Below are 11906 nucleotides of genomic sequence, written 5' to 3'. Positions count from 1 at the left end.
TGAATAACATTTATAACATTTCTTTAATGTTGTGAATTTTAAGAACTGTTCTACATGAATTCACGTCCACAAAGCTTATCCATATTGAGTATTTCTTTCTCATTTAATTTTCACACCACCTTGAAAATATCTGTAAAAATTATAAAGTTTTTATTTTTTAGTTATATAATACTAATCCAGTGAATAATCTAACATGTTTTTTTAGTGATGTGGGGCAAGTGAAGGTTTCCTACATTGTTTACTACCAATTGAATTCTCTCCACTGGGTTTTTGTTAAGTCTCAAAGGAAACAGAACTGAAGTCTTTCCTACATTCTTTATATTTCTATAATTTATCTCTGGTGTGCATTCTTACATGCCCATGAAAGACTATGCAACAAATGAAGGCTTTCTTACATTCCTTATTTTCACAGACTTTCTCTCCTATGAGTTCTTTCATGATTTCGTAAAGAATTAATAAGACTGAAAGCTTTACTACAAGTTTTACATTGATAAGGTTTCTCTCCAGTGTGAGTTCTTTCATGTGTTCGTAATGAACTGGGAGAAATAAATGCTTTCTTACATTTCTTACATTTATAAGGTCCATCTCCGGTGTGGATTACCATGTGTGACTGAACACCTGAGCGGAAAATGAAGCCTTTCCCACATTCTTTACATTCATAAGGTTTTTCTCCAGTGTGAGTTCTTTCATGTTTTTGAACATAATAGTGACTGCTGAAGGCTTTACCACATAGTTTACATTCATAGCGTTTATCATCAGTATGAGATCTCTCATGTTTGCGTAAGTTACTAGAATATCTGAAGACTTTACCACATTTTATACATTCATAGGGTTTTTCTGCACTATGTGTCTTTTCATGTATCCGAAAGGACTGGGGACAACTGAAAGCTTTTCCACATTGCTTACATTCATATGGTTTTACTCCCGTGTGAGTTCTTTCATGAATTCGAAAGTAATTGGGACAACTGAAAGCTTTCCCACATTCCTTACACTTATAAGGTTTCTCCCCAGTATGGGTTCTTTCATGATTTCGAAGGGAACTGGGATAACGGAAAGCTTTACCACATTCCTTACATTCATGAGGCTTCCTTGCAGTATGAATTCTTCTATGTTTCCCAAGGGACCTGGGTGAACTGAAAGCTTTCCCACATTCCTTGCATTCATAGGGCTTTACTCCACTATGTGTCATTTCATGACTACGACAGTTTTTGGGACACCTGAAGGCTTTCCCACACTCCTTACATTCATAAAGTCCATCTCCATTTTGCTTGATCGTGTATCTTCGAAATTTGGTAACAGAACGCAAGGCTTTCCCACCTTCCTTACATTCACAGGGTTTCTCCCCATTATGACTTCTTTCATGTTTATGTAAATTACTTGAGTAACTGAAGGTTTTACCACATTTTGTACATTCCTTAGGCTTTTTTGCACTGTGTATCCTTTCATGTATTCGAAAGGACCTGAGACCACTGAAAGCTTTACCACATTGCTTACATTCACTAGGTTTCTCTCCAATATGAGTCCTTTCATGTTTACGTAAGTTACTTGAATAACTAAAGGTTTTATCACATTTTATACATTTGTAGGGCTTTTCCCCGCTGTGTGCCCTTTCATGAATTTGAAAGTAATTGCGACAAATGAAAGCTTTTCCACAGTGTCTACATTCATAGGGCCTCTGTCCAGTGTGTGTCTTTTCATGCATTCGAATGGACTGGCGATGCTTGAAGGATTTTCCACATTCCTTACATTTATAAGGCTTCTCTTCACATTCCTGATATTCATATGGTTTGTGTCCAGTGTGAGATTTCATGTGCTTGTTAAAGGTTGAATGATACATGAATACTTGTCCACATAAAGTGCATTTATGTAGTTTTATTCCAGTAAAAGTTTTCTTCTTCCGATTATGATATGGGATCTGGCTGAAGATTTCTTCATACTGATTACATTCTTTACTTTTACTGAGTCTTTCTACCATTTGACTGCTGTAAAAAATGAGAAGCATATTATTAATAGCTTTGTTCTTAATCCTCTTACATTTATTGATAACTATGATGGTAACTTTACTATTTTCAAGGAAAACGTAGGTTTTCTGCATATTTTGATTGTTTGAAAGTTAACACCCTGAGAGCTTTCCAACAGGGCTCCATCTTAGCTATTATCAAAACAGCTGTTTCCAGGTGTACCATTTTTCAGAAACTGTACATCACAGTAAGAGGTGAGAAAAAACTTGATGAAAATATCCTAAGGATCAGTGAATTTATTTTTTTTTTAAGATTTTATTTATTTATTCATGAGAGACACACAGAGGCAGAGACATAAGCAGAGGGAGAAGCAGGTTCCATGCAGGAAGCCCGATGTGGGACTCAATCCCAGGACTCTGGGATCATGCCCTGAGCCAAAGGCAGACACAACCGTTGAGCCACCCAGGTGTCCCAGGATCAGTGAATTTAAAGCTGCACTAATTTATTTGCTTGTTTTTTAAATTTCATGAGATCTTGGATTCTGTAATGAAACTTTATTTTCTCATGCAAATGCTACTCACCTTAGATTTGTCTCATGATTTTCATCCTGATCTTCACTGTCATGGATTTTCCATTTTTCTTCTGACATACACACTAGGAAAAAAGCAGTATAAATTATAAAAATTTAGAGAAAATTTGTTAGATTCTAGGTCCATGATGAGTTGTGACCATGGCAGGTTTATTAATAAAAATATTCCATCTTTTCCCTTGAAATGGCACTGATGAGCAAGTTACACTAAATCTCTAATTGATTTTGCAAGTAAGAATGTCCTCATTCTTACCTATTGAGGCCAGGTTCCTGAAGGTTTCCTGCATCACATCTCTGTAGAGTTTCTTCTGGGAGTGATCCAGGAGAGCCCACTCCTCCATGGTGAACTTCACAGTTACATCCTCAAAGGCCACTGTGTCCTAAATAATTCCATAAATGTATATACGATGGGTGAGATGGACTACTGAAGACCTATATTCAATTTATAAGTAGTTCACATATGACTTCCAGAACATAAATGATGTGGGGGTACAAAGGTGTTTCTTTTCTGTTCCAAAGGTGGGGCATAGAGAGGATATCAGGGTTTTCTCACTCCTGTCACCAAATATGTTGTATTTGTTCCAAAGCCACTTCTCCAATTCTATGTCACCAAACAAGTGTCCAATAGTTCAGTTCTAACACAAACTACCCAGAGTTTAAATCAGATTCATAGTATAAGAGGTCAGTCCCACACACTGCCCCTATTTGTGATACCAGCTACAAATGGGAAGGCAAGTTTATTATTTTCACAGCCAACTACAAGTTCACAGATTTCTTCCACACTGTCTCATTTGGTAATTTACTGAAATGATTTTAAGAAACTTAGGAAAATGCTTTATTTACCATTACCAGTTTACTGTAAAGCATACAACTCAGGAACAAAGAAAAAGTGCAACACATAGGATAAGTTAAGGTGGTGGTATGGGTAAGGGGAATGGAGATGCAAGTGGGGTGCAGAGCTCCCATCTCCTTACGGACACATCAACCTCCCAGCAGCTGGTTGCATTCACCAATGCAGAAACTGTCAGAATCCTGTCTTTAAGAATTTTGATGGAGGTTTCAGTACATGGACACAATTTAGTAAATCATTGGCCATTGGTGATTAACTCTATCTCCAGCCCTTGTCCTATATTCATAAGTGGAGAGCTGCAGCTCAATGTTCTAAACATTTCATCAAAGCTTGGTATTTCAGGTATCCAAAACCCCATCATAAAAGCTACCTAGTAAGTGGCTAAGAGTTGCCTCTTGGCAACACACTCTTTCACCATTAACACTGAAGTAATTGTGAGGGCTTCAAGAGGATTATGCTAAGAACTGAGGACACTTACCATAAATCATTCTCATTACATCACAGTAGGTCAAGGACAAGGACTCGCTAAAAGATTAACAGCAAATCATAGTAAAGACTGCTTCCCCACTGACTCCATGTCCCCTACATCAACTGGGATCTTGCTTAATATAAGTGTGCTATTCTGAAAGAACTACAGAATTTCTTTCTTTCTGGTAATTTCAGTATGAAGGCAACAATGTCTCCTCTCACTAAAACTAGATGACATTGTACTGGAATTCTTAGCTAATACATTCAGACAGGGGAATAAAAGGTAAATTAAAAAAAAATGAAGGTTATACATTTGGGGAAGCACAAAATAAAACTGCCTTTATGTCATATAACAAGATTGTCAATTGAGAAAAATGTAAAAAAAAATCCCAAATAACAAAGAAAACTCCATGAACCAAAAGGAAAATTAAAAGATAAAAAGTTAAGGGCGCTTGGGTGGCTCAGTTGGCTGAGTGTCCAACTCAGTTCATGATCTCAGGATCATGGGATCAGGCCTGTGGGGCTCTGTGTTTAGCAGGGAGTCCACTTATCTCCCTCTCCCTCTGCCCCTCCCCTTCCTTCCCTTGTGCGTACTATATCTATAAAAAATAAATAAATCTTTTTTTTTTTTTTTTTAATTTATGATAGGCACACAGTGAGAGAGAGAGAGAGAGGCAGAGACACAGGCAGAAGGAGAAGCAGGCTCCATGCACCAGGAGCCCGACGTGGGATTCGATCCCGGGTCTCCAGGATCGTGCCCTGGGCCAAAGGCAGGAGCCAAACCGCTGCGCCACCCAGGGATCCCTAAATAAATCTTTTTTAAAAATAAATTTAAAAAGTTAAAGGGTACCTGAATGGCTCAGTTAGTAAGGTGTCTGCCTTCAGTTTGGGTTGTGATCCCAGCATCCTATGAATGAGCCTGTCAGCCCCCTCTGCTGAGCTGGAAGTCAGCTTCTCCCTTTCCCTCTGCCCCCTCTTCCCGCTGTGCTCTCTCATGTGTACTATCTCTCAAATAAATAAATCTTTTTTTTTTTTTAAACAAAAAGTTAATACTGGGGCACCTGGCTGGCTCAGTCAGTAGAGTGTGGGATGCTTGATCTCAGGGTTGTGAGTTCAAGCTCCATACTGGGCATGGAGCCTACTTTAAAAAAACCAAAAATATATATAAAAAGTTAATATAGAAAAGGCAGGGGATCCCTGGGTGGCTCAGTGGTTTAGTGCCTGCCTTTGGCCCAGGGCGCGATCCCGGAGTCCCGGGATCAAGTCCCGCGTTGGGCTCCCAGCATGGAGCCTGCTTCTCCCTCGCTTGTGTCTCTGCCTCTCTCTCTCTATCATGAATAAATTAAAAAAAAAAATCTAAAAAAAAAAAAAAGAAAAGGCAACTGCTTTTCTATAGATCTATACAAATATGCAAATATAGTTCTATAAACCTAACTGCTTCCTCATCTTTGACAAAGAATCAAAGGTAACTCAATGGAAACAGTCTTTTCAGCAAATAAGGTAAAAAAAGAAACTGGACATCCACATGCAAATTTTTTTAAAATCTAGACTTTACACCTTTCACAAAAATTAACTCAAATTTGATCATAGTTCTTAGTGGTGTTTGGTAATTAATTTAAAAAAAGTTTTCATTACAGTGAAAAACTATTCAGTATTCAGTGAAACAGAAGGTAACAGAATGAAAACACAAGTCATAATCTGGCAGAAAAATTTTCAAAATCACTTATCTGATAAAGGACTGGTAATAAACACAAGCAAAATATTCTTAAAATGCAACAAAAAGAAACAATCCAAATAAAGATGGAAAAATATCTGATTACATACCTCACTAGTACTATACAAATAGTAAATAAACACATGAAGACAATTTCAAAATCATATCTCATTAGGATATTGTACATAAAAAGAACTATGAGATATCACCAGTTGCTTATAATCATTAAACATTATGAGAACATCAAATACTCATTGCTGGTAGAAACAGAACATACTTACTTTGGAAGAAAGGCAGTGTCTTAACACTAAGGCTACATTTACCATACTATGCAGCAATTATGTATTTCAAAGGTACACAAATGAGTTGAAAACTTATGTTCATAAAATGAAAACTAATTTTCATAAAAATCCTACACATGAATGTTTATAGGAGCTTTATGCACACTTGTCATGACTTACAGGGAACCAAGATAATTTCAATAGGCGAACTGATACTGAAAGTACCACTGGTATATCCACTGGATGAAATACTTTATTTTTTTTATTTATTTATTTTTAAGATTTTATTTATTTATTCATGAGAGACACACACAGAGAGAGAGAGAGAGAGAGAGAGAGGCAGAGAGACACAGGCAGAGGGAGAAGCAGGCTCCATGCAGGGAGCCTGACATGGGACTCAATCCCGGGTCTCCAGGATCACACCCTGAGCTGCAGGCGGCGCTAAACCGCTGCGCCACCGGGGCTGCCCTGGATTAAATACTTTAAAGTGATGAAAGAAATGAGGCTGTCAAGCCAAAAGACATGATGACATTTTAAAATCATATTCTAAGTGAAAGAAGACAATTTGACAAAGCTACATACTGCATGATTCCAAGCATATGACATCCCAGAAAAGAGAAAATTAAAAGGCTTCAAAAGACCTTTGGTTACCAGGTTTTGGGATGGGAGGAAGGAGTGAATGACTAGGTAGAGAAGAGGATATTTTCAGGACAGTGAAAGTATTCTGATACAAAAATGACGGAAACACGTCATTTCACATTAGTTGAAGATCTGAGATCATATAACATAGAGTGGACTTCATAGACTTTAACGCATCAAAGTTGGTTCAACAAACGTAAGAAATGTATTACAAGTTATAAAATATAGAACTGTCCAGGAAAAGGGGTCATATGGGAAGTCTCTGCACTTTCTGATTAAGTTTTCTGTAAACCTAACTGCTCTCAAAAACAAAAACTCTATTAGAAAAAGACAGACACATTAATATTCACACCTGATAACTGACCCATGACAGGCACAGACCATCTTTATTCAATGTATTTCAACTTATTTCTGTAAGCCATTATGGTGCTTTATGGAGTCTGCACCCTGAGACTTGAGAGGAGAAACTTCCTTGTTTCTCCTTGTTATGCCTTGAATGAGTGCCTTGTTAGAGTGTCCAGAAGAGTGTACTTTGAGAAATGAGTGCTTTTGTTACTATCAGTAACATGTGGACTCAGACATAGATTATATATAGTGTCCTGGCAAGGCCTTGTACTCTGGCCTTAAAATATACAGAAACAAATGTTACTTTGATTTATATTGGGAGTAATGGGGGCATAGGATTCCTTGAGTTCTGTCACCCTAGTAGGGCAACTCAGAGAATCACTCAGACTAGTGAACAGATGAAGATGGTCTTGATTGTTGCCTGGCGCTAAGATGACTGCTTGATGTATGGTCAGTTGTGATGACCCTCTGGTTAGATCCCAATTCAGACATAAGAAGCAGCAATTCTGCCTATGCTCTACTATGTATGAATGTGGTGATGTCATACCTAAAGTCTATGAACTCCCATTGCTTTTCTCTATGGAGCTCCCCAGGGAGCCCAGGGGTCTGGATAAGGGGGGACTTCCTCTAGCACCGTGGCATCTTGCAAGAGACTGAGGAGAGGGTGGGCCATGCCCTCCTGTAGGTGACTATCCCAGAGGGCCAACGTTTTCCTCATGTCTCAAGGTGGTCAAAGAGCAGCCTTTAAAAAAAAAAAAAAAAAAAAAAAAAAAAGATTTTATTTATTTATTCATGAGAGACACACAGAGAGAGGCAGAGACACAGGCAGAGGGGAGAAGCAGGCTTCATGCAGGGAGCCTGACATGGGACTTGATCCAAGGTCTCCAGGATCAGGCCCTGGGCTGAAGGCAGTGCTAAACCGCTGAGCCACCCAGGCCGCCCAAGAGCAACCTTTTTTAAGGTCATCATGGGTAACTCCAAGAGGCATGAAAGGAGGTCAATGAAGCATCTAAGTGAAGTCTCTGTGAGTACTACCAGGAGTGCCAGTTCAATGGCAGTTTCACAAATCTCCAGCCTTCTGAGGTAAGGGTGCCCATTTGTAATTAACAGCATAAATGGGCTCACATAAAATTTGTAAATAAGAAATATGTTATCTCTGGAACAACAAAAAAACATAGTAGATGTTGTGGGTGCCAATAGGAAGAACAGCTATTTCCTCATGATGCTAGAAAGGGAGTGGGTGTCAGATTACCAAATAATTTCCAGTAAAATAACAAGGTTGATCAGGCCTCACATTTTATGTATGACAATGCCCCATCCACATTTTGCTAGCTCCTTTTCTCAGTGTTTGCTTCTCTAGCGTGTCCTTAGAGGAGGAGCTCATTAATGTAATGTGGCACCTGTTTTCTTGGAGAAACCAGGATGTGGTTCAGATCTTTGCCTTCAATAATTGTGTGGGAGGGCAATACTGTTGAAGATCCATGAGGATAACCCAGTAAACCTGTACTGTGTCCCTTCAAGATGAAGGCAACTGCAGTTGTGAGGCTGTTGAAATAAGCATAGAAAAGAACAGACCCCCCCAATCTGTGACAGCAGGATATTTAGCCATCTGTTGATTGGGTGAATCAATAATTTCCACAAAGTTGGGGACTAAGAATAGATATCCATTCAGTTTGACCACCATTACAGTTACACAGTTGCGGTAATCCACTGTGAGGTGTCATTCATTCGTTCCAGAATAAGAATAAGTCAAATTTGGCTGTTCAAAGGAGAAGCACTAGGAATAATCAACTCTTCACTAAACAGGTCTTGTGTGTGGTTTCAATCCTTTAAGGGCCTATGCAATTTACACTGGGCCATATGAACTACTCTACTTAGAGGGTACAGTCCAAGAGGTCTCATCTTGTGAAGACAATTTGTGAGTGCAAGGACCTTATTTAATTTTCATTTATGAACTATTGGTTCAGAGCTTCTTAGATCACTACAGGTTATTTTAGGACAACCAGTGCTATGACCATGGAGGATTTCTGCAGGACCATAGTTCTGATGGTCAAGAAGAAACAGGTGTGCTGTTTGTCCTCTATATCCTATTCAGCAACCACCAAGAACGATCATGGGTACCCTGCTTAAATATAGTGGGATCCCAGGTATAACTATAACTTGAGACCTTGTATTGACTGATTGCTTAATGGTTTCTGAGTTAGTGCATTACATCAGATAGCAAAACTAATTCAGAAGTTATGTTGCAGGGATCCCTGGGTGGCGCAGCGGTTTAGCGCCTGCCTTTGGCCCAGGGTGCGATCCTGGAGACCCGGGATCGAATCCCACATCAGGCTCCCGGTGCATGGAGTCTGCCTCTCTCCCTCTCTGTGTGACTATCATAAAAAAAAAAAAAGAAGAAGTTATGTTGCAAAGGCTGAAAAGCCAACCAGTACATTCTTACCTGATGTATAAATTATTTTTGTACATTTTGATTTCCAATTTGGTTGTTGTGGTCTTTTGTTTCAGTATTTTATCTATTAGTCTCTTCTTTGAGGATCCCTCTTCTCTTTGTCCCTGGATATACTTTGGCAGATGGCGGTGCCTCTCTACCCTAATATTTATAAATGGTTTCCTCCTGAGAGTCTTAAATCAGGGCCATCAGGGTTAGGAGCCTTTCCCATGCTAACTGGCTGCTTTAACAGATTTAAGGACAAGATTTTTTTTTTTTTTTAAAGGACAAGATTAAGTCAGCTTTGAACTAATCCCTTTGCTGTGCCACAGAGTGCCACGGATGTGTTCCCAAAACTCCACAGTCTTCTGCCTACTTCTTGAAGAAGAGGCAGGGGTAGGACCAACAGAGGTACTCGAAGATTCCATTCAACTATCTGGTGTTTGGAGTGTGGACACAGCCCACCACTTATTGGCTGTCTTTCACCCTTTCTCTCTTCTTTTTCTTTTTAAATGTCTGTTTTCACAAGAGTAACCTTTGAATGAGGCCACCTCTTTCCACAGGGCATAAGGGGCCAACCCAGCCTCTGTCACAGCTTCACAGAGACAAAAACCAACAAAGAAAAAAAAAAAAAGAATAAAGAAACCAACAAAGACATCAATGCAGGAACCACTTTTAAGGAGGGCCGCATTCCAACAGTTCTGTTCCCAAACCCTAGAAATTCTCACAACTGCCAACTTTGGTTGGTCCCATCTAAAACTGAGGCTTGCGGATCCCTGGGTGGCTCAGCGGTTTGGCACCTGCCTTTGGCCCAGGGGGTGATCCTGGAGTCCCAGAATCGAGTCCCATGTCAGGCTCCCGGCATGGAGCCTGCATCTCCCTCCTCCTGTGTCTCTGCCTCTCTCTCTCTCTCTATGTCTATCATAAATAAATAAACCTTAAAAAATAATAAAAAAATAATAAAACTGAGGCTTGCTGGGTCACCAATGTAACAGAGGGCAGCACAGGGCACAGTACGAGCTCCCTAGCACCCAGCAGTATATGCCACCGTCAGTCAGAAAACCAGGTGAGCAACTTAAAGCAAGAAGAACAGATCCATGGAATGGTGGCCACATGTATACATGCTGCTCATGGTGTCAACTGTTATGGCCACCTGCTGAGAAGTGGTTCATAAGTTAAGTGGGATGGCTATGTAGCTTCCAACAACACCCAGACACCCAGACAGTAGGAAAAGGCTCAGGACTCATGTCAGAAGTCTCAAGACAAGGGTGCCTCTCAGGCAGCTCCGAAATGGCTTCAAAAGAATGAAGAGCCTGGCTGGGTAAGAAGTTCATCGGAGTTGGGGAGTGGGGCGGGGGCAAGAGTTCTGCACACAGACAGGAGCTTTCCTGGTTGGAATCTCCTGCCTGCTCTAGAGGAAAGACCACCCAGGCTTTCTCATGGGCATGTCCAGCTGGGAGCACAAGGGGTGGGGGGCAGAGTGGGGAGGTGAGGCTTAAGCTGTCAGCACTCAAAACACCCTAAAATGCAAATCTGACTGCTCATTACAAGGGCAAATATCAGTAAGAATAATATGCACTCGCAATTACTTGTTGGATACAGGAGGCTCAGGAAATGATGAAAATTATGTATTTGGGGGTGGCTGGGTTTAACGGTGCTGGAAGGAACTAGGATAAGTTTATGGTGATTTTCTTAAGTTATGCTCCCTATCTTACAAATTTATTTTTTTTAATTTTATTTATTTATTCATGAGAGACACAGAAAGAGAGGCAGAGAGAGGAGAGGGAGAAAGAGAGGCAGAGGGAGGAGAAGCAAGCTCCACGCAAGGAGCCGGATGTGGGACTCGATCCCAGATATCTGGGATCAGGCCCTGAGCCAAGTGCAGACCCTCAGCTGCTGAGCCACCCAGGCGTCCCACAAATTTACTTTAAAAACATATAAATTTGGGACCCTGGGTGGCTCAGTCAATAAAGCGTCCAACTCTTGGTTTCAGCTCAGGTTATAGTCTCAGTGTCCTAGGATGGAGCTCCATGTTGGGCTCCATGCTCAGCGTGGAGTTTGCTTGTCCCTCTCCCTCTGCTCCTTCTCTCTCTCCCTCTGGAATAAATAAATAACATCTTTAAAATATATAAATTTACATATATTATACTATTTAACAGTCTTGATTTCATTTTAACTGTACACAGGAAACCATTTTAAGTTGTAATTCCTTTAAACACTAAAATTACAAAAGTGTAAAGCATTTGTATGGCTCATGAAAATTTTCATGGGCAGCCCGGATGGCTTAGCAGTTTAGTGCCACCTTCAGCCCGGGGTGTGATCCTGGAGACCCGGGATCAAGTGCCGCATCAGGCTTCCTGCATGGAGCTTGTTTCTCCCTCTGCCTGTGTCTCTGCCTCTCTCTCTCTGTGTCTCTCATTAATAAATAAAATCTTTAAAAAAAAAAAAAAAGAAAGAAAATTTTCAAATGTTCAACTAGCAGGACATGGGACATCAGTTTGTCCTTCTCCTATATCACACACAGGGTATTTTCCAGGAATAAGTACCATATTACAATACAGTAGGGGTTTGAGTTTAGCTCCTTACATGCACTGGATTTTCAAATATTTATACAAGCTTTGGGCCGTT

General features: G+C 40.2%; 1 protein-coding gene across 4 annotated transcripts in view; it reads right to left on the bottom strand.

Moving 5' to 3' along the window:
- The window catches only part of LOC484934 (zinc finger protein 709-like), a 38281-nt gene continuing 26375 nt past the window's right edge, over positions 1-11906 (bottom strand). For 3 of the 4 annotated variants that reach the window (XM_038567181.1, XM_038567182.1, XM_038567179.1), the window contains 3 exons: positions 2804-2930; positions 2543-2615; positions 1-1982 (listed from right to left, as the gene is read on the bottom strand). In XM_038567181.1, the coding sequence (XP_038423109.1) occupies positions 407-1982; positions 2543-2615; positions 2804-2891 (1737 nt within the window). In that variant the 5' untranslated portion in view covers positions 2892-2930 and the 3' untranslated portion in view covers positions 1-406. The remainder of the gene's footprint in view (positions 1983-2542; positions 2616-2803; positions 2931-11906) is intronic. The other variant, XM_038567180.1, reaches the window with a different exon arrangement.

Source organism: Canis lupus, chromosome 20 (genome assembly GCF_011100685.1).
Source record: "Canis lupus familiaris isolate Mischka breed German Shepherd chromosome 20, alternate assembly UU_Cfam_GSD_1.0, whole genome shotgun sequence".
Taxonomy (NCBI): domain Eukaryota; kingdom Metazoa; phylum Chordata; class Mammalia; order Carnivora; family Canidae; genus Canis; species Canis lupus.
This window is presented reverse-complemented; position numbering and strand designations above follow the sequence as displayed.